General features: G+C 35.9%; 1 protein-coding gene across 1 annotated transcript in view; it reads left to right on the top strand.

Moving 5' to 3' along the window:
- TOP2B (DNA topoisomerase II beta) overlaps positions 1-18,331 on the top strand; it is a 63,953-nt gene that overhangs the window by 34,401 nt on the left and 11,221 nt on the right. The window contains exons 11-23 of the mRNA XM_035319056.1: positions 586-724; positions 3,322-3,479; positions 4,176-4,301; positions 5,207-5,317; positions 5,397-5,502; positions 5,710-5,819; positions 9,582-9,674; positions 9,767-9,881; positions 11,810-11,931; positions 12,816-12,964; positions 14,144-14,375; positions 15,886-16,020; positions 16,492-16,692. Coding sequence (XP_035174947.1) covers positions 586-724; positions 3,322-3,479; positions 4,176-4,301; positions 5,207-5,317; positions 5,397-5,502; positions 5,710-5,819; positions 9,582-9,674; positions 9,767-9,881; positions 11,810-11,931; positions 12,816-12,964; positions 14,144-14,375; positions 15,886-16,020; positions 16,492-16,692 — 1,797 coding nt within the window. The remainder of the gene's footprint in view (positions 1-585; positions 725-3,321; positions 3,480-4,175; positions 4,302-5,206; positions 5,318-5,396; positions 5,503-5,709; positions 5,820-9,581; positions 9,675-9,766; positions 9,882-11,809; positions 11,932-12,815; positions 12,965-14,143; positions 14,376-15,885; positions 16,021-16,491; positions 16,693-18,331) is intronic.

Raw genomic sequence — 18,331 nt, 5'->3', positions numbered from 1 at the left:
ATGTTAGGTAGCTGAGGATTAATTGGTTCATTAAGTACCCTACTGATATTAGCATACTATGAAAATGAGAAGGAGGAACTTTTGTTAATTCCCTGGCCTTAATACTGGAGACAATGACTGTATTCATGACTGTATATATGGTTGTGATAAAAGTTGATACACAGAGCCTTATTTCTAAATGCTTTTGGGTCTTCCAATTATTTTCAGAATTTCCAAAGAAACCTTAGATGTTCATATTATATCCTGTAAGGTTAATTTTGCTGCCAAAGTGCAGGAAGCAGGAGCTTAGTACCTAAAATGTCTCAGCACATTAACCACACAACATAATACATCCTCATACTAAATCTTGGTCCACTTTTTCTCTTTCCTTACCACCAGTTATACAAGGTAGACAAAAGAATCTGTGAGAGTGTTGTACTTTAGTTTTGTGTGCATGATGTGCTACACAGGTATGTGTTAATTCTTTAGCCTTTTACAGGTTGCATTTTTTTTAAATGTAAAGGATCAGTAGCTTAAAATTGAGAGATAAGAATCTGCCTTGTGAAGTTTTGTTTCTCATCCACACTTCTGATCTGTTGCTTACAGGCCTCTAACTGTGGTATCATAGAGAGTATTTTGAATTGGGTCAAATTTAAGGCACAGTCTCAGCTGAACAAAAAATGTTCATCGGTGAAACACAGTAAAATCAAGGGCATCCCAAAACTGGATGATGCTAATGATGCTGGTAAGAGCACTTTTAGTATCTTTAATTTCTCACAGATATTTTCACAGAGATCATCATTCTAATCCTGACTCTATTTCTAATTCTTATGTTTATTTTTAAATAAAAACCCATATAGCTTTATAAACAATTTTCTAAACTTCCTAGTGCTAGAATTAAAGCATGATGTTGAGTTTGCTATTATGAATACCATCCTCTCTAGGGTGGAGAATTAACATAGCTGGACAAAAGCAGCAGCTTAGTTCCATAATGAAAGAGCATGCATTTTCTAATTGCAGTTTCCTGCTAAGTAGTGCTACCAGTATTCTGTTCAAGAGGTGGTGGAGACCTGAGGGAATGATTCAAGTGACTTTTTTTCCATGAGACTTTAAATGCCCTTTGGTTCCTGACTGGGTACTTTGGGCAAACTGGCAATCTCTGCTGCCTTGATTCATGGTGTAGATAGGAATTAAGATCAGCTGGCAATCTTTGTGCCAATAGCAAATGTCATTGAATTATTTGAGGGGCACATGTGACCGAAGAGCTTGAAATATCATTAGTTTCAACATATTGACATTTGTTGATTTTTATACATCCTTACCCTAAAGAAAGATACAGAAATTGCAATGAAATCTTTTATGTGAGTAATAACACGTAAGACTGCTAAAGACTGTTTATCTTTGCTTGCCTTAAAAATGGTATTGCTGTAGCTGAAAGAATTTGAAGGAAAAAAATGGTTCCTTTCTACTTGATTTCAGGAAAAGGTTAACATTTTGTTCTGTTGCCGTTTAGTATAGTTTGCTTACTAGACTTACAGAAACATGCATCTGTCAAAGGAATACAAATTACACAACCAAAACTGTCATTAAGAGGAAACATAATTAACCCTTTGGAGGCAAAATATGACATCTGAAGAACTGGATGACTGATAAAACACTGAAAGAAAACTCAAAAAACAGACACCCAAAAACATGGATGCCTGTTACTCAGATGTTTCTCTACTGCCTAGATCTTCTTACATGGGGAGCAGGAACTATTTAATTCCCAGGAAGACTTACCCAGGTATTAGTTTACTGAAGATATGGAACATACTAGATGTCTCACATTGGAGGCATTTCACATTCAGGTGTGGACACACAGGAAAGCAGAGAGACATTCAGTTTGTAAATAAGGTGTGTTGTATTCACACTCATCCCGACTTTCTGAAGTGCTGTGTATACAGGCAGAAATGTTTTAGGTTGAAAGATTGTAAGTGATACATTTAGTAAAATTTTTTCAGTCCTTTCTTTTTAAAGACTGAAGGTACCATATGGGTCACCTGTTTGCTCTTGAAAATCCATAGGAAGTTTTTGTTCTTGTGCAAAAGAACTAAGCTAATACTATAATAAGGATCTCTAACCTCAATAAAAAGCTGCCTTCATTGAGAAAGAGAAGGCAGAGAATGGTACAGAGGCCTGACTCCTTCAGTTTTGCTGAGAATGTGCTGGTTGCTCTGCTCTTGAGAACTTGTCTTAATGAATTTTAGTTGGTGACTCCACCTGACTGAAAGCTTGAAGTTTCTCCTGAATTCTGATATTTTAGGGCTGTGTCCAGAAAGATACCAGGTAGGCACATTGTGCTTCCATTAAATTAATCACTAGCAATCACATAATTCCAGAAGATGGTGCACCTGGATGACGTTCAGATTTGTTTTCTGCAGTTCATTTGGGAAAAAAAAGGCTCATATATTTTCTAAAACAACACACTTATTTTTCTTGGTATTTGGATTGCACCTTCCTGATAGCATTGTAGCTATACCTTTTGACAGTGTGAATACCTGTGTGATTTAGATTCAGTTAAGCTATTTGTCTGACTTAGATCACCAAAGATGCTTGAATATAAGTTCTGTGTAATAGGAAGAGGCAAAAGAGGCAAATTGTTTTTTACATACCAGGTAGAGGCAAATCAAAGTACCTATTTTAAATGTCATTATCTTCAAAACTTTGTTATTAACAATAGATAAAAGCCAACCAGCTTCAAAGTCTTTGCAGTCTTTCCTACCATTTGGCACTGATAAGATAGCAAAAGCGCTTAATCAGCATTTGCACTCTTCAAAGAGAGTGGGTTCCATTTTTGAAACTCTTATCAATTAAAATACCTATTCAACTTTTCCAGTTGCAGTAAACAGAATATACATGTCATACCAGCTTTGACCACACTCATATAATTCAGATATGCTTAATGTATGGGTGTAAGTAATTTCCAGATAGTCTGTGAAATGGTAAAAGTGCAGAAGCACTTTGGTTTTTTTTTTTGTTTGTTTGTTTTTTCTGTGTGTGTGTGTGTGTGCAGATCTGTCGGTACCACTACATAAGACATGCCACTGCATTCCATTTTGCTCTTGGCCACATAGTGATCTGTAGCATGTTGCTGAGGGCAAGGATACTCCTTCCTGTTGTATAGTTTTAGTAGTATGGAGGGTCATCCCTAAAAGTAGAAATTCAGCCTATTTAAATTATCTGACACAGTTTAGGAAGAGCATTCATGACTGATTCTATCCTATTCCTATTGTTTGAGTTCAAAAGCTAAGCTTTCTGTGTTGTTTTCTTTTTGCCTTGCTTCTACTTCTTCCTGAACTACAGGTGGCAAACATTCCTTGGACTGCACGCTAATATTAACAGAAGGAGACTCTGCCAAATCTTTAGCTGTCTCTGGCTTAGGTGTTATTGGTCGAGACAGATATGGAGTATTCCCACTCAGGGGCAAAATTCTTAATGTTCGAGAAGCTTCTCACAAACAGGTAAGTAGTCTTCTCAGTTCCTTTTAGCCAACAGATAGATGTCTCCTCCTTATTTTTGATTTCTAGGGTTTTATCACAGTATTTTCATTTTTATTTTTTCATGAAAATCTAGTGGCTAGGGTTTCATAAAGGACCAGCTACTTTAAAGTCAGTAGTAAAATCTGAAACTAGAAATACTGAGTGAAGTACTAAGATGATAAACATCATTTATTTTCACAAATGCAAGGAGATTCTCCTATGACTTATACCAACGCTAACAATTACGTAATTTCATTGACTCCCAACATGAAGCAGTATCGCTATTACTCATTGCATTACTTCTGTTGCTCTCCATACCTTGTCTTTAGTAAGAGTATTGCAGTAGGAGTACTGCAATAAGAGTGTTGCAGTGTTGCAGATGCCTGTAGAAGTGATGGAAAGAGAAGGCAGCTTTGTGAGATGACTTTTTGTTATATTCCTCCTTCTGTGGAGTTCTCTGGCTGCGGAGAAGCAGTGATATAGACTTGAGCATTTATATGTACAGAAGAAATTTTTGCGGCTGAGAGGGCATAAAAGGGGCTCAGGGATGAAGGGGTTATGAAGTTGAGGTAAGGGTGCATTGAAAAAGTAGCTATAAGCCCCACCTTAAAAAAAAGATTAGGATATTTCTGAATTTCTGGTTTTTATACTAACATCTAAGGTAACTTTTTAATACAGATAATGGAAAATGCAGAAATCAACAACATCATCAAAATAGTTGGACTACAATACAAGAAAAGCTATGAAGATCCAGAATCTCTAAAAAGTTTGAGATACGGAAAAATTATGATCATGACAGATCAGGTTAGTCTGAAATTCACAACTTTTAGTATATAGTTATAGTTTTGCTGCAGTCTTACAGTAGATTACTTTTTTGTGCATTATAACCTGCCTCTATGTTATGATAATATAGATGTATCCAGAGGGAATCCCTAACGTATGAGATTTCTTTATGGGAATAATTTGTCTGTACGTTATTTTGGTTACTCCAAATGAACAACAGAACTTTGCTGCACTGTAACAGAGAAGCCAAAGTAATAATAAAAATATGTATAAACAAGAATGTTTTGATTGCTCAAAAATTTGTTGAAAGTACAGAATTGAACAGTAGATGAGGTAGTGATGCTAGTCTGGCAGAAACTAGAATGAAGGCAATTATTTCTGTGTATTCTCATGAAGTGTGTGTTTATTCTGATTTGTAGAAGGCTAGGTAGCCTAGATAATTGTGAAGGTTTATTTGTTTGTTTCTCCTGGAAAGGTCAAACTATCAAGCATTTTAGCACCAATGAGAACCAGATACCCAAAAGAAGGCCAGGTTTGGCTTTCTTCCACAGAGATTCAGCTCCACATTGTCTGGGAGAGCTGTCCATCTCTCAGATAAAACATGCCATAGGCAAATAAACCTGTGACCTGCACCTGTGCACGTAGTTTGGAAGAGCTCATTGTTAGCTCTGGGATAGGGCTGTTCACAAATGTCTATTTGATACCCAGGTTCAGTTCAGAATCCAAATTAAACCCAACTGTTCCCTTTTATGTTTTCTGTCAACAAACATGGTTTTAATGTATCCAGGCCAGTGCACTCTGTTAATCCTTGCAAATAGACTTTTTCATACATTGCCACTCTCGTTTTGGTGTTGGAATGGGTTTTTTGGTGTCTTAGTGCGATCTGACATTTTACGAGATTTCCTCACATTCATGTTCTGATTTAGGATCAGGATGGATCTCACATAAAAGGCTTGTTGATCAATTTTATTCATCACAATTGGCCATCACTGTTGAAACATGGTTTTCTGGAGGAGTTCATCACTCCCATTGTAAAGGTATGGGTTCTGTTAATGCAATTTTATTTATTATTTACAGTGCAACAGAAAAGTTAATTATTTTTGTTTTGTTTTAAAGGCAAGCAAAAATAAGCAAGAACTTTCATTCTATAGTATTCCAGAATTTGATGAGTGGAAGAAACATATGGAAAATCATAAAGCATGGAAGATAAAGTACTACAAAGGTTTGTTTAAAACAAATAAGTTAACCTTGTGGATCTAAAAATAAATAATAAATGGATGTTACAAAGTTTTATTTATAGCTGATTTCACGATACTATCTTCCGCAATGATTTTATTTAAGGGGTAAAATGTTAAAACTTATATACAAGGGGTAAGATGTTAAAACTTAAATTCCAAATATGGAGTAACTGTTTTGTTTTGTTATACAGGTTTGGGTACCAGCACTGCTAAAGAAGCAAAAGAATATTTTGCTGACATGGAAAGACATCGGATCTTATTTCGGTATGCTGGTCCTGAAGATGATGCTGCCATTACACTGGTAAGAACTTATAAAAGGGATTATCTATACTTATCTCTACTTTGTAGTTTCTGTTGTTCACTGAACATGAGGAAGTCCTAGCAGGTGAGGGTTTTTTTTGGCATGAATGAATAAAAAAATACTTTGGGGAGAGAAAAAAGCTTTTGAAAAATGTTTCAAATTTTGTAATAAGAGCCTTATCTGTGCTACAAAATTAATTCTAGTTATAACTATATAAGTTATTATATAACTTTTTCCTTATATTGTGGATCCAGTAAAATGGTGTGCTTTTACAGAAAAGGCTAGTGAGCCGTATGTACCTGTTCTCTTGAAGGAAAAAAACCCACACGATGTGTCAGAAGTTATTTGTACTTCTCATTTTACTTCTGCCCAAGATACACTGAAACATAATCCGTGCATGTGGTTCCCCATCCTAGAAAAGTGTGTTCCTCTAGATAGTAAAGGAGTTGGTACATTTGCATATCCATTAAGAGGAGAGAGAAGAAACCCTGGATAACCTGATCAAAAATCTGTGTTCTATTTCTGAAAATACAACACAATTACTGTTCAAGAAGAATTTGTAAGTTCTCTTAAGAGTTCCAGACATAAGGTCTTTCAGTTCAAGGGAAGGTAGAAGATTTCAGTTGTAGTTATGCCCAAGCAGATTGATGTCACTGTTGATATCAAGCTTAGCCCTAAAGGCAGATTCTATTCCTACAAAGAATTCTTTTTAATGCCTTTCTTTTTATGACCTGTGATCATTCTTCACTGACTGCCTCATCAGTACTATTACCAAGTACTTAGATGCTATTGTAGAGGATCTAGTCTTCTGCTTTCTGTTCTGTTGTTCATACCCTTCACCATGTCTTCAGTCTGTTTTTCAGAGCCTACATATAACTGTACAAGATGTTCTAGGTCTGTATAAAGTTGACCTGTTAATAGTTAATAGCTTACATACAGAATGGTCTATATTTGTTTAAATGATGTCTAAGGCCATATTACCTGTTGAGGCTGATACTCCCTATTGTCTAAAATTATATCTTTTCAGTTCTGGATGAAATTAGTCATTTGTTACACAAGGAAGCTGTTAACAGAAGTTCCACCTATATTTCCATTCACATCTCTGCTGACAGTTATAATTCCAGCCCCAAGGTCACCTCTAGGCATAGTGGGTTGAAGATTGTAGGGTCTACCAGGTCTCAAGATAGCTCTAATCAAATAATAATAATTATTATTATTATGATTTCACACAGTAAATTCTTCAGTATTATGAAGAACTTTTTTGCTAGGAAGTCTAGCAGTCTTAGAATAGCAGTTCTAAGTGAAGAAAGGAAAAGAAACAAAAAACATTCTATTTGAGCATAAATATTCAAGAATATTTTTTATTGAAACTTTTAATTCTAATTTTTATGCTGATCCAGCTCTTGTTCATTTGTCACTACAGTGGTCTAGGAAAAGTATAAGTACATGGAAAAGAACTAGAATAAGACTGTAAGAATTAAGCCATGTTTTTACAAGAGCCTAATCTTAATCCTAGGTCTGACATTGTAAATTGTTGAGCTTTATTGACAAAGGTAGTCAATCTGATGCTAAACAGGGTGATATGACTTAGTCCCTTTCTCAGTAAGTTAATTAGGTTTACTGTTTAATGTGAAATATCATGATCTCCAAGGAAATGAAGCTATTAATTGAGATCTTCTGGAGTGCTCTAGTCTTTTTAAAAATAGACAGAGGTTACAGTCCTCCTATGCAGGAGAGTGGTGAAATCAGAACATGATGGAATCCATGTATTTTACTCTGTAATAATAATAAAAAAAAAAGTAGTACCTCAGCAACTCACAGAATTTTCCCAAATTAGTTGAAATTTTGCTTAAGCCACATTTTTTATGCGTTCTTCTGTTGTTTCTTCTGGAGAAGAAACTCACTGGAGGGGAACTCTGTTTCAGTAACAGGACAGACAGAACATTCCTGTGTCATTTTGTAGTTTCTATTAAAGTTCTTGCTTTAAAATGACATCTTGTATTCATAAAGACTAAGGCCCTCAGTCAGCTGGCCTAAATTCTTGTTTAGTCTTTTCATAAAATGTCAGTTTTTTCAGGCTGTCAGTTTTCTTCGAGGACCAGAGCCAATCACTCAAGAATAGCTACAAATTATTGAAATTATTTGACATTATTGACATTTTACATATTGACATTATTTGACACCGTTTCCCATAGGATCCTACTGGACAAAATGTCCAGCATACAAATTAACAAAAACATCATACAATGGATGAGCAATTGACTGACGGGCAGGGCTCAAAGGGTTGTGGTAAATGGGGCCACATCCAGCTGGCGGATGGTCACGAGTGGGGTCCCTCAAGGCTCCATTTTAGGGCCAGGCTTCTTCAATGTCTTTATAAGTGATTTGGATGTAGGACTAGAAGGTGTTCTGAGCAAATTTTCTGACGATACCAAACTTGGAGGAGTTGTGGACTCGGATGAGGGTGGAAAGGCCTTGCAGAGAGATCTGGACAGGTTGGAGAGCTGGGCGATCACCAACCGCATGAAGTTCAATAAGAGCAAGTGCCGGGTCCTGCACCTGGGACGGGGAAACCCTGGCCATACATACAGACTGGGCGACAAGATGCTGGAGTGCAGCCCCGTAGAGAGGGACCGGGGGTCGTGATTGACAGCAAGTTGAATATGAGCCAGCAGTGTGCCCTGGCAGCCAGGAAGGCCAACCGTATCCTGGGGTGCATCAAGCACGGCCTTGCTAGTCGGTCGAGGGAAGTGATCGTCCCGCTGTACTCTGCGCTGGTGCAGCCTCACCTCGAGTACTGTGTGCACTTCTGGGCACCGCAGTACAAAAAGGACATTAAACGGTTGGAGGGTGTCCAGAGGAGGGTGACGAAGATGGTGAAGGGCCTGGAGGGGATGACGTATGAAGAGCAGCTGAGGTCACTGGGCCTGTTCAGCCTGGAGAAGAGGAGGCTGAGGGGAGACCTCATCACGGTCTACAACTTCCTTGCGAGGGGGAGTGGAGAGGCGGGTGACCTATTCTGTGTAAACACCAGTGATAGGACCCATGGGAATGGGGTTAAGCTGAGGCAGGGGAAGTTTAGGCTGGACATCAGGAGGAGGTTCTTCACAGAGAGGGTGGTTGTGCACTGGAACAGGCTCCCCAGTGAAGTAGTCACTGCACCGAGCCTGTCTGAATTTAAGAGATTGGACTGTGCACTTAGTTACACGGTCTAAACTTTTGGGTAGACCTATGCAGTGCCAGGGGTTGGACTTGATGATCCTTATGGGTCCCTCCCAACTCGGGATGTTCTATGATTCTATGATTCTATGACGTGTGGTTGATAGGGCAAACAGGGCATGGAGAGGACAAGAGGAGTGGAGTATCTTTTATAAGACCTTTGGTTAATTTTGATGACAAATAAAATGATGAACCCAACCTTAGAATTATTTGTGGAAAGATCACAACAGCTTTAAACAAAGGACAACTCTGTTGTGAAGAGAGGAATAAGAATTATAACATTTGTCTAACTGAATACAGATTTCATGATAATCAGTGAGAGAGATGTCAGTTAGAAAACCCCTCTGCAACAATGTCCAATAGGGCATGAACCAGTACTGCTGCTTAAACATAAGCATTAATTACATGGTTTATTTGGTTCAAATAAATGTTATTGAATATTTAATCAGATAGTGCAGTACATATCAAATTGTGACTAAAGTAATATATATATTTACACAAACATGTATATGCTGTTACTGTAGTGAACCTGATTTTTTTCAGGCCTTCAGTAAAAAGAAGATTGATGACCGAAAAGAATGGTTAACAAACTTCATGGAGGACAGGCGACAGCGTCGGCTACATGGTCTTCCTGAGGTGAGTCCTAAATAACGGTAATAAATCCAGTGGATGAGATTTAAACATACTGTAGTTTTTGTATTGAATGATAATGTATGTGTTTTTTTCAGCAATTTTTATATGGTACAGCAACAAAACATTTGACTTACAATGACTTCATTAACAAGGAGTTGATCCTTTTCTCCAACTCAGACAATGAGAGATCTATTCCTTCCCTTGTTGATGGTAAGCTGATACTTAATTATGATTTGTTGGAACATTCATTTTTATTGTTTTTATAAACGTGTGATTTAATTTTGGAAGTCAATGTATTCAGATAGGGAATAAAGTCTTCCGTATTTTTGTTTAGCATTCGTATGCTAAGAAGTTGCAGTGTTTCTTCTGTATAGAAGCTTAAGCGGATGCATTGCAGCCTTTTAGCTTAACCAGACCTCTTCCCTGGACTGTACAAGTGCTTTGCTTCTAGTTAAACAGTCAGAGAAAACAAGTCTTTTAAGTGTTTATAATAGTGCAATTCAAGTTGTCGGCTGAGTGTAGATGGTGAAAGAGTTTTCTCCCTTCAGTTGTATACCACAAGAATAGTTTTAGTGGTTAATGACCCTTCCTGTAATCTTGCTAGGGTTCTGTCAGTAAGATTTGCCAACTCTACCCTTGCAATAGCATGAGCATGAAAAGAAGCAGCTCACTACACACTACGTGCTTCATTTGTAAAGCTGTCTCCAGACATCATGAACAGAGATTTCTGCCTATGTTGTAAATAGGCATATACTTACTAAGACATGAAAAAAAGTTCTTGAGGTTTTGTAAGCAAACAAAAAAAGCATTTCTCCCCACTTTCCAGTACACTTTTTATAGCAGAGGTGGCCAGCCTTCTTGACACTACAGACCCACACCAAAATATTAATGCAGCAAGTCTGTACAGAAATGTAAGAAAATGAGAAAGGAACCTTTATATGTATAATATGTACACATACTATACTGCAAAAACACACAAATAACGTGTACATAATGTAATATAAACTGTGTGTTTATATATATATATATCTACATTATACATTATTATATATATAGTTGCCATCTGAGTCACTGTCAGTGTTAGCTGAAATTCTCCTTACTAGTCATGGGTCTGTGAACTTCTCAGAAGGTAATACCTGAGCAGGGGTTTCTGTTCTTCAGTATCATCGTTGATATATAGCAGGCTAGTCTGTTGGCAAAAAAATCTCAAAAAATGTGAAGAGGAAGAACGCTTTGACCATCTATTCACAGTTTTCAGTTACAGCTTTCTGATTTCCTGGTGATTCTCCTGTGTAAAGGAAATCCTCAAGGTCTGTTTCCCTAAACAGATCTTTGCTATGAAAATATGATGCAGGCCCATTATAAAGAAAATTGAATTTTTTGTATTTAAATGAAATGGAGATTGGAGTCATGTCTTAAATTTATCAATTTTTGCTCTTACGTTTGATCCAGGTTAGTAATGGAAATGTGTAGTACAGTTCAGTAGTGTGAGTTAAAACACTGAATAGATCAATAAGCATATTTTAGTTAGCAATTCTAGTTAATATGCAGAAAATTATGCAATCCCTTCCACAAAGATGTTGTAGTTAAAGTGTACTCTAAGTGTACCTGAACAGTAAATCAGAAGATCAAAGAGTCTGGCCTCTTTCTTAAAACTTTAAAAGATCTAAAAGGCAGATATTTAACATATCTTTCTGTTGAATGAGTATTTGAGAACTTAACAGGAGTTAAATTTCAGAGTGCTTTAAAATATGTGTAAGCTACAATTACAGTTGTCACTGCTGAATTTGTGTTGATTCTAAGGAAAAATATGTTCTAAGGAAAGAGACAACTCTTGATTTGCAGATGTATATTTAGGATAAATTTGATACTCATTAGAATGATACTGTATGCTGCACAGTAATGACTGGCTAAAAGGGTTGTTTCCACTTTTCTGGTAACTTTTTCAGTTTTGTTAGATAATCATTTATTTTAAAAGAACTGAGATATTAATTTGTTATTTTGTTAGTGTTACAGTATGTGTTTATTTCCATTTAAATTTTCAGCTTCTTTCAATAAATTAGAATAAGACCAAAAGAAATATATCTTAAAAACCTGTGCTTGTGTATGTGTTGAAAATGGGATATTATTCTTAATAGGTTTAAAACCAGGGCAGCGCAAAGTTTTGTTCACTTGCTTCAAGAGAAATGATAAACGTGAAGTAAAGGTTGCTCAGCTGGCTGGTTCTGTTGCCGAAATGTCAGCTTATCACCATGGGGAGGTGAGTATGAAGAATAGAAAAGAAGAATTTATAACCTATGTAAAATACTATGGAAATGTTTATTTTATTTAAATTGCAAACCTTTGGAGTGAATATACAAATCACAGATTTACTTTTAAAGAATTTGAACTTAATTAGTATTTAAGTTATTTGAACTTAGTCAGTATTTAGCTTAATAAGACAACATTTCCATTCTTTCCAAGTCTTTGTGCACAGTGGTATCCTGAGTTGTTTGTGGGTTGTGGAGAAATGGTAGATAACTAATTACATGGTACACTTCTTCCAGATTCTCAATTACAGAAACTATGTACTAGGGCAATTTTTTGTCTTGAACAAGAAATAGTCTTTTAAGGTAAGAAGAAGAGATACTGTTCTTCAAAAACCTGATGCACTGGTGGAACAAAGATTATTCTATCTCCTATTTTGTTACGTTTATCTGGAATATTAGCAAGAGCTGCAAAATTAACTGTATCTCTCTATCCTTTCCTCCTTCCCTTTAAAAGTAATGAGTAGTAGTTTGTGCAGGAGAAGGTAAGTGCAATCAATTTGTGCTGTTTTCATTCCTTCAGAGAAGTGCTTTAGAAACAATGGAGAAACTTATGGGGTTTTCATAAAGATAGAATTTAAGGATACCTATATCAGGGAGACAATGTGGCTGTAAAAGAGAAAGCATTGTTTTGCCAGTAGCAACTTTAAGATGTTTGCTATGTTGTTTTCATAGGGAGACTACTTTTTTTTTTCTTTTCTTTTTTCTTTTTTTTTTTTTTTTAAATTGAAGCCATGGCAGTCACAAAATTCCTGGGCATTAAAATTATATCTTAGTAGCTGATTAGGAAAAAGTTTATTTCTTACATTTATTACTATGAATATGTATTTTCTTGCAGCAAGCTTTAATGATGACTATTGTCAACTTGGCTCAGAACTTTGTTGGAAGTAACAACGTTAATCTTCTACAACCTATTGGTCAGTTTGGTACCAGGCTTCATGGTGGAAAGGATGCTGCTAGCCCTCGCTATATTTTCACCATGTTAAGGTAAATACAAATGTATGGCTAAACACATACATCTGAAAAGCCTTTTTATCATACTAATTCTTTCACAACATTGCAGAGGGTTTTTTGTGTCAGAGAAATGGGGGAGGATTAGACTATTTTGATAAATGTATGTGCTCAAATTCTGACTTACATCTATATGTGTGTTTTTTTGCACCTAGATTGTTCTGCATAGATTTTTTTATGCATTAGAGTGCTGTGGGAATTGTAGCTTTTAGGGAATTAAACTTTGAATTGTAAATAGACTGAAAATGTAGATCACTTAGATCAATTGCTAATCTTAAATTGTGACTTCTCATAGAAGCACCTTTCAATTTCTCTGTTCAGTGTGAAATCTACTAAGTTTTGCAAAGGAAAATGTATTGCCACCTGGTGATGAGTCCTTCAACTCAGCGTTGTTTTGGAAGATGAGAATGATTATTTTCCTTTCTGATGAGTGTCTTCATGTCAAGCTAAATTACACATACATAGTTAATAATGAAGACCTTATTTAAGTGCTGATTTTTCACAGCCTTGAAATTATAATACCTTGAAATTCAATTTAACCTGCAGAGTGTGAGAATTTCCTGTGAATTGTAAGCTTTATACATAAGTATCAGGATTTATTCCCCTTTCACATACGTTCTTTGTATAGCAGCCTAGTTTTATACATTCTCCTTTTCACATGAGATGCTGGAAATTGTGTTCACCCAGGACAATTACCTACATGAGCAGAAGGAGTCAATACTGTAGTTTTTTGTTTGTTTATTTGTTTGTTTTTGTTTGTTTGTTTTCAGAAACTGCTGGGCAATGAACTTTTGCAAATACTTGCATATCATGTTGCTTTATTATTGGGTGGGTGACCTACTGTCACATTGAACTATATGAATTCTCAATACTTCAAAGAATGGTATTTCTGTTGATATTAAATGTTATCAATTATTAGTATATTGCGTACATGTCTTAATGGGAAGGAAGCTAGTATCTGTTATTAATACACTATTCAATTGGGAAGAACATTTTTTCCCTCAGGAGGTATGTGCGTTGTATTTTCAGCTTCAGAAAGGCAAAGAGAAAAGAAGACATACAAATAGATCATATTTGGACCCCCCGACTGTTAAAGCATTATGCACTTTACTTACAGGACTCCAGTTAAACTTTTCTTCTTTTTCTTTTTTAAAGCCCTTTAGCCAGGCTGCTTTTTCCATCAGTGGATGACAACTTGCTTAAATTCCTCTATGATGACAACCAGCGCGTAGAGCCTGAATGGTACATTCCCATCATTCCTATGGTTTTAGTAAATGGAGCTGAAGGAATTGGTACCGGATGGGCTTGCAAACTTCCAAACTATGATACCAGAGAGATTGTAAACAATGTCAGACGAATGCTGGATGGCTTAGATCCCCACCCTATGGTAAAAATAATAGTATATACTAGTATTTTATATGCTTGCTAAACAAACCTGATTTTATGCTTAGAAAATGTGTTCATATCACTATAAATGATTGGAATATCTGGCTTGGATTGTCCCGGTAATTTTGAGTAGGAGCTTTACTTGACTGTTGGGATGTGGCTGGGGAAATTCACCTTGAAGAAAAAAAAAGTGCAATTTTTTCAAATTATTTTGGAGGACTTTTCCTGAGGTCTGTTGACTGCAAGACTTCAAAGTTTCAAGTCTTACATGTAGTTATGCTGCATGGGAGTAAAAAAATGTGCCACTCTTTCCTTTCTGAGGTACAACTACTTATCTTCAGCCAAATGTAACATTTCCTCTGTCTATTGCTTGAATAGTACTTACACATATTTGTAAGCATAGGAGAAGATATTGTCACTGTTCCAAGAAAATCAGCAGTTGCTGAACTGCATCTAGCTTCTGCTCCTTTAGTTAAAATTTTACAAGAAGTTCTTGGAAGTCGTGTATACTTGAAAAAAAACTTTGGAGAGTAAGAACACTTGTGTGAACCCAGAATCTCTGTAATCAACAGCTGAAATACAAATTATTTAACCTTTACTTTACAACTAATGGATATTGGTACTTTGTGATTAATAAGTCATAAAAGCAGAAAAATCTCTCCTTAGATCACAGTTCATTGCCTCTAAGCAAGTGTCAATTTTCATGACATAGTGAATTTCCTTTTGCAAATTCTAAGGAACAATAATTCGATTTTTTTAAAAATTAATGTGATCCATTGCCCTTCCTTTAGGACTCCTAGGCCTTCTGTGTAGTCTCACAGTCAATTGAAGCTTCACTGTGGTTGAAAGAGGCAGTTCTGCCTCCATCTAGCTCCTTTCTGTATGCTGGTATGTGTTTGTGGCTGCATGGTAAGCTGCATAAGGGAATCAATTCAGTTAAAAAAGAAAAATCCCCACCCTGTTAGCTAATTTTTAAACTGGATGGGTTCCACTATCTTTGCCAAAGAGCACGTGAATGAGAAAACGGCTAGGGGAGGTAACACCACTTCTCCACTTCTTTCAGTGCTGATGTAAAGCTATTGTGAGACTTGGGTGTTAATCTGCTTTCTGTCATGCCTTAGCTGCACTTGCAGTTTCCTGTAAAAATGAAACAAACAACAACAAAACTACAACAACAACAAAACCAAAAATTAAAAAAAAACAAACAAACACAAATCAAGCAAAAAGAAAAGCCACCTTACTGTATTCAGCTGCATCTTCTTAATCATGTACCTACTCTACATATAAGATACTTGTTTCTGTCACTTGCATGTGTGTATTCTGTTTTTTTTTCCCATAATATTTTTGCTATGACCTAAGATTTTCACAGGCATGCGAGGCTGGTTGATGGATTAGTGCAATATAAAGTGATAACTGTATGGCATATGGGAAATATTTTTTCAACATCTTCTTATAAGATTTCTTACCATTCCACTGTTTTGTTTTTGTTTGTTTGTTTTTTGCAATTTCAGCTCCCAAACTACAAAAACTTCAAAGGAACCATTCAGGAACTTGGTCAAAACCAGTATGTAGTCAGTGGTGAAATATTTGTGGTGGACAGGAACACGGTAGAAATTACAGAGCTTCCTGTAAGAACATGGACCCAGGTAAGTAGCAGTGAAATATACTTACATAGAAAAACAAAACTAACAAAAAGCTTTGTGTTAAATTATGTAATCCTACTTACAGATGACTCTTTCTATCACTTATGATCATTATACATACATGGAAGGAAACATGGTTTCATTCTTTTCTGTGCATTTGTAGAAGATGTTTTTTTAATTGTGCCTTCTACTGTCCATACTACAGCGAATATCTGCTTCTCCTGCTGAGTTAATATATAATCCCCTTTCTCTTTTGAGTAGACTTTCCTGTCCTTCTTGGATGCCTCTTAGGTTTTCTGCTAATTCTAGCCTTCATTTCACAGGTTATACTGGTTCTATAAATTATCACTGGTACCTGATGTGATACATTCAGAGTTGAAATCTTAGGTTGATTGTTAGGTTGGTTTAAGGAATTATGAATTTTAAGAAGTGTTTCAGTTTTTGGCTTTTTTTTTTTTTTTTTTTTTTTAATAGGTGTACAAAGAACAAGTTCTAGAACCCATGTTGAACGGAACTGAAAAAACTCCAGCATTAATTTCTGACTATAAGGAATACCACACTGACACAACTGTGAAATTTGTTGTGAAGATGACAGAAGAAAAGCTTGCACAGGCAGAAGCTGCTGGATTGCACAAAGTTTTTAAGCTTCAAACAAGTCTTACTTGTAATTCTATGGTAACTTTTTTATGTTTGGCTATCAGAATCCTCACAGTTGCTTGTTGTAAACTCAAATGTTTTTTGTAGTGGTTTTGGCACTAGATCAATTCTGTGCATGATTGAGCAAATCTCTCTTCATATTTTGCTGCTGCCAATAAATAATTGTCAATAGTTTGAGTTCATTCTTCCTGAAGATAATGCAAGTCTTGCTTTTTTGGTCATGTTGAGCCATGCCATTTGACTTTAGAAAATTCACTGGACCTGTCTGGGTATTGAACAGTACCATGTATTTGAAATTATTTAAACAGTAGAAAAAATTATTATTGATGACAAATATTCAATATGGATCAATAATCCCAATTTAGTCCTAATGGATCTTTCAAACCAAATTATACAGTCTCTGGGTAGTTAGTTTCCTATAACAGAACACTTCACATGCAGCTAACCCCAAATGATTAATGTAAAGGTAATCATTCAAATAACTTTTCTGTATTATAATTAAATTTGAGTTTTAAACTTGAGACGAGTTCCATTTTCAAAATTGCACTTTATGCAGGACCTGTAATAGCATATCCGATGTTTCCACCAACATAACTCCCAGTTTAGGTTGTAAGGTATAGAAAGTGCTATCCTTCAGCTGCTGAAGATGTAATGGTAATGTAAATTACTTTTTACTGATTCATTCTTTTTGTAGCAGGATGGGAGTAAGAATGTGAGTAAACATACACATGTATTTATTACAAGAGAGGGGCTTGAATTGTAATAGAATTTCTTTCTGAATATTCCTAAATAATCTGTCTTTACAGACTGGAAAAAACAGAATTCTAGTCTTTGTATGACAGGTACTGCTTTCAAACGTTATCACAAAGCAAAACTACCAATACCGTTACCATTATTGTATAAATCAAAAGCTATGTGAAAATAGGTTTAAATTTAATTAAAGACCACGTGACTGGGAGGTGATAAAGGCCTTGCTCAAACAATTTTATAGATTATTTTAGAGAAGTGAATATGCTAAATAAAAGTGTCAGTACTTCTCACAGTTTTGAACAACCATGTGAGCTACTGTAAAAATCTGTCTTCAAATTAATGTTTTAGCAGATTACAACAATTTTTGCACATCAATCCTGCATTCTCTGCTTTCTGTGTTTGTGTAGGAATTCATCTATCCTAGTGTAAGCATCTTAAAAAGTTAGATGCATATGTGAACTAGTTCATTATTCATCCAATTCCCAAATAGATGCTTTAGACGGATGAATTGCTCTCTAGAGGGGCTTATTTCTTTCAGCTGACTATAGAGGGCGCCTAGGGTGACTAGTTCACCTTTAAATGTCTAAACTGGAGATGTCAGAAGTCGGCAGGATTGATTCCACCAGTGTGTAAAAATGATTTCTTACCTTGTGCTTGAACTTGAAGGATTTCTGGAGTGTTTAAAGTGGCAGTTTTCACAGCTGAATTTAGAGATTATTAAAGATGCTCTTCAACTGTTATGTTAAATGGTTGTGAATCATGAAGTGATGCTAAGCTTGTGCTTTAGGATTTAGGTACAATTAGACATTCAACAGAACTCAGGCTTGCTTCGCTATATACCTGTTTTTCTGCTTCAAATTATTTCCATAAATCTCGTGTTAAATCTACTTCTTCAAAATAAAATCTA

Source organism: Oxyura jamaicensis, chromosome 2, assembly GCF_011077185.1.
Source record: "Oxyura jamaicensis isolate SHBP4307 breed ruddy duck chromosome 2, BPBGC_Ojam_1.0, whole genome shotgun sequence".
Lineage (NCBI taxonomy): Eukaryota > Metazoa > Chordata > Aves > Anseriformes > Anatidae > Oxyura > Oxyura jamaicensis.
This window is presented reverse-complemented; position numbering and strand designations above follow the sequence as displayed.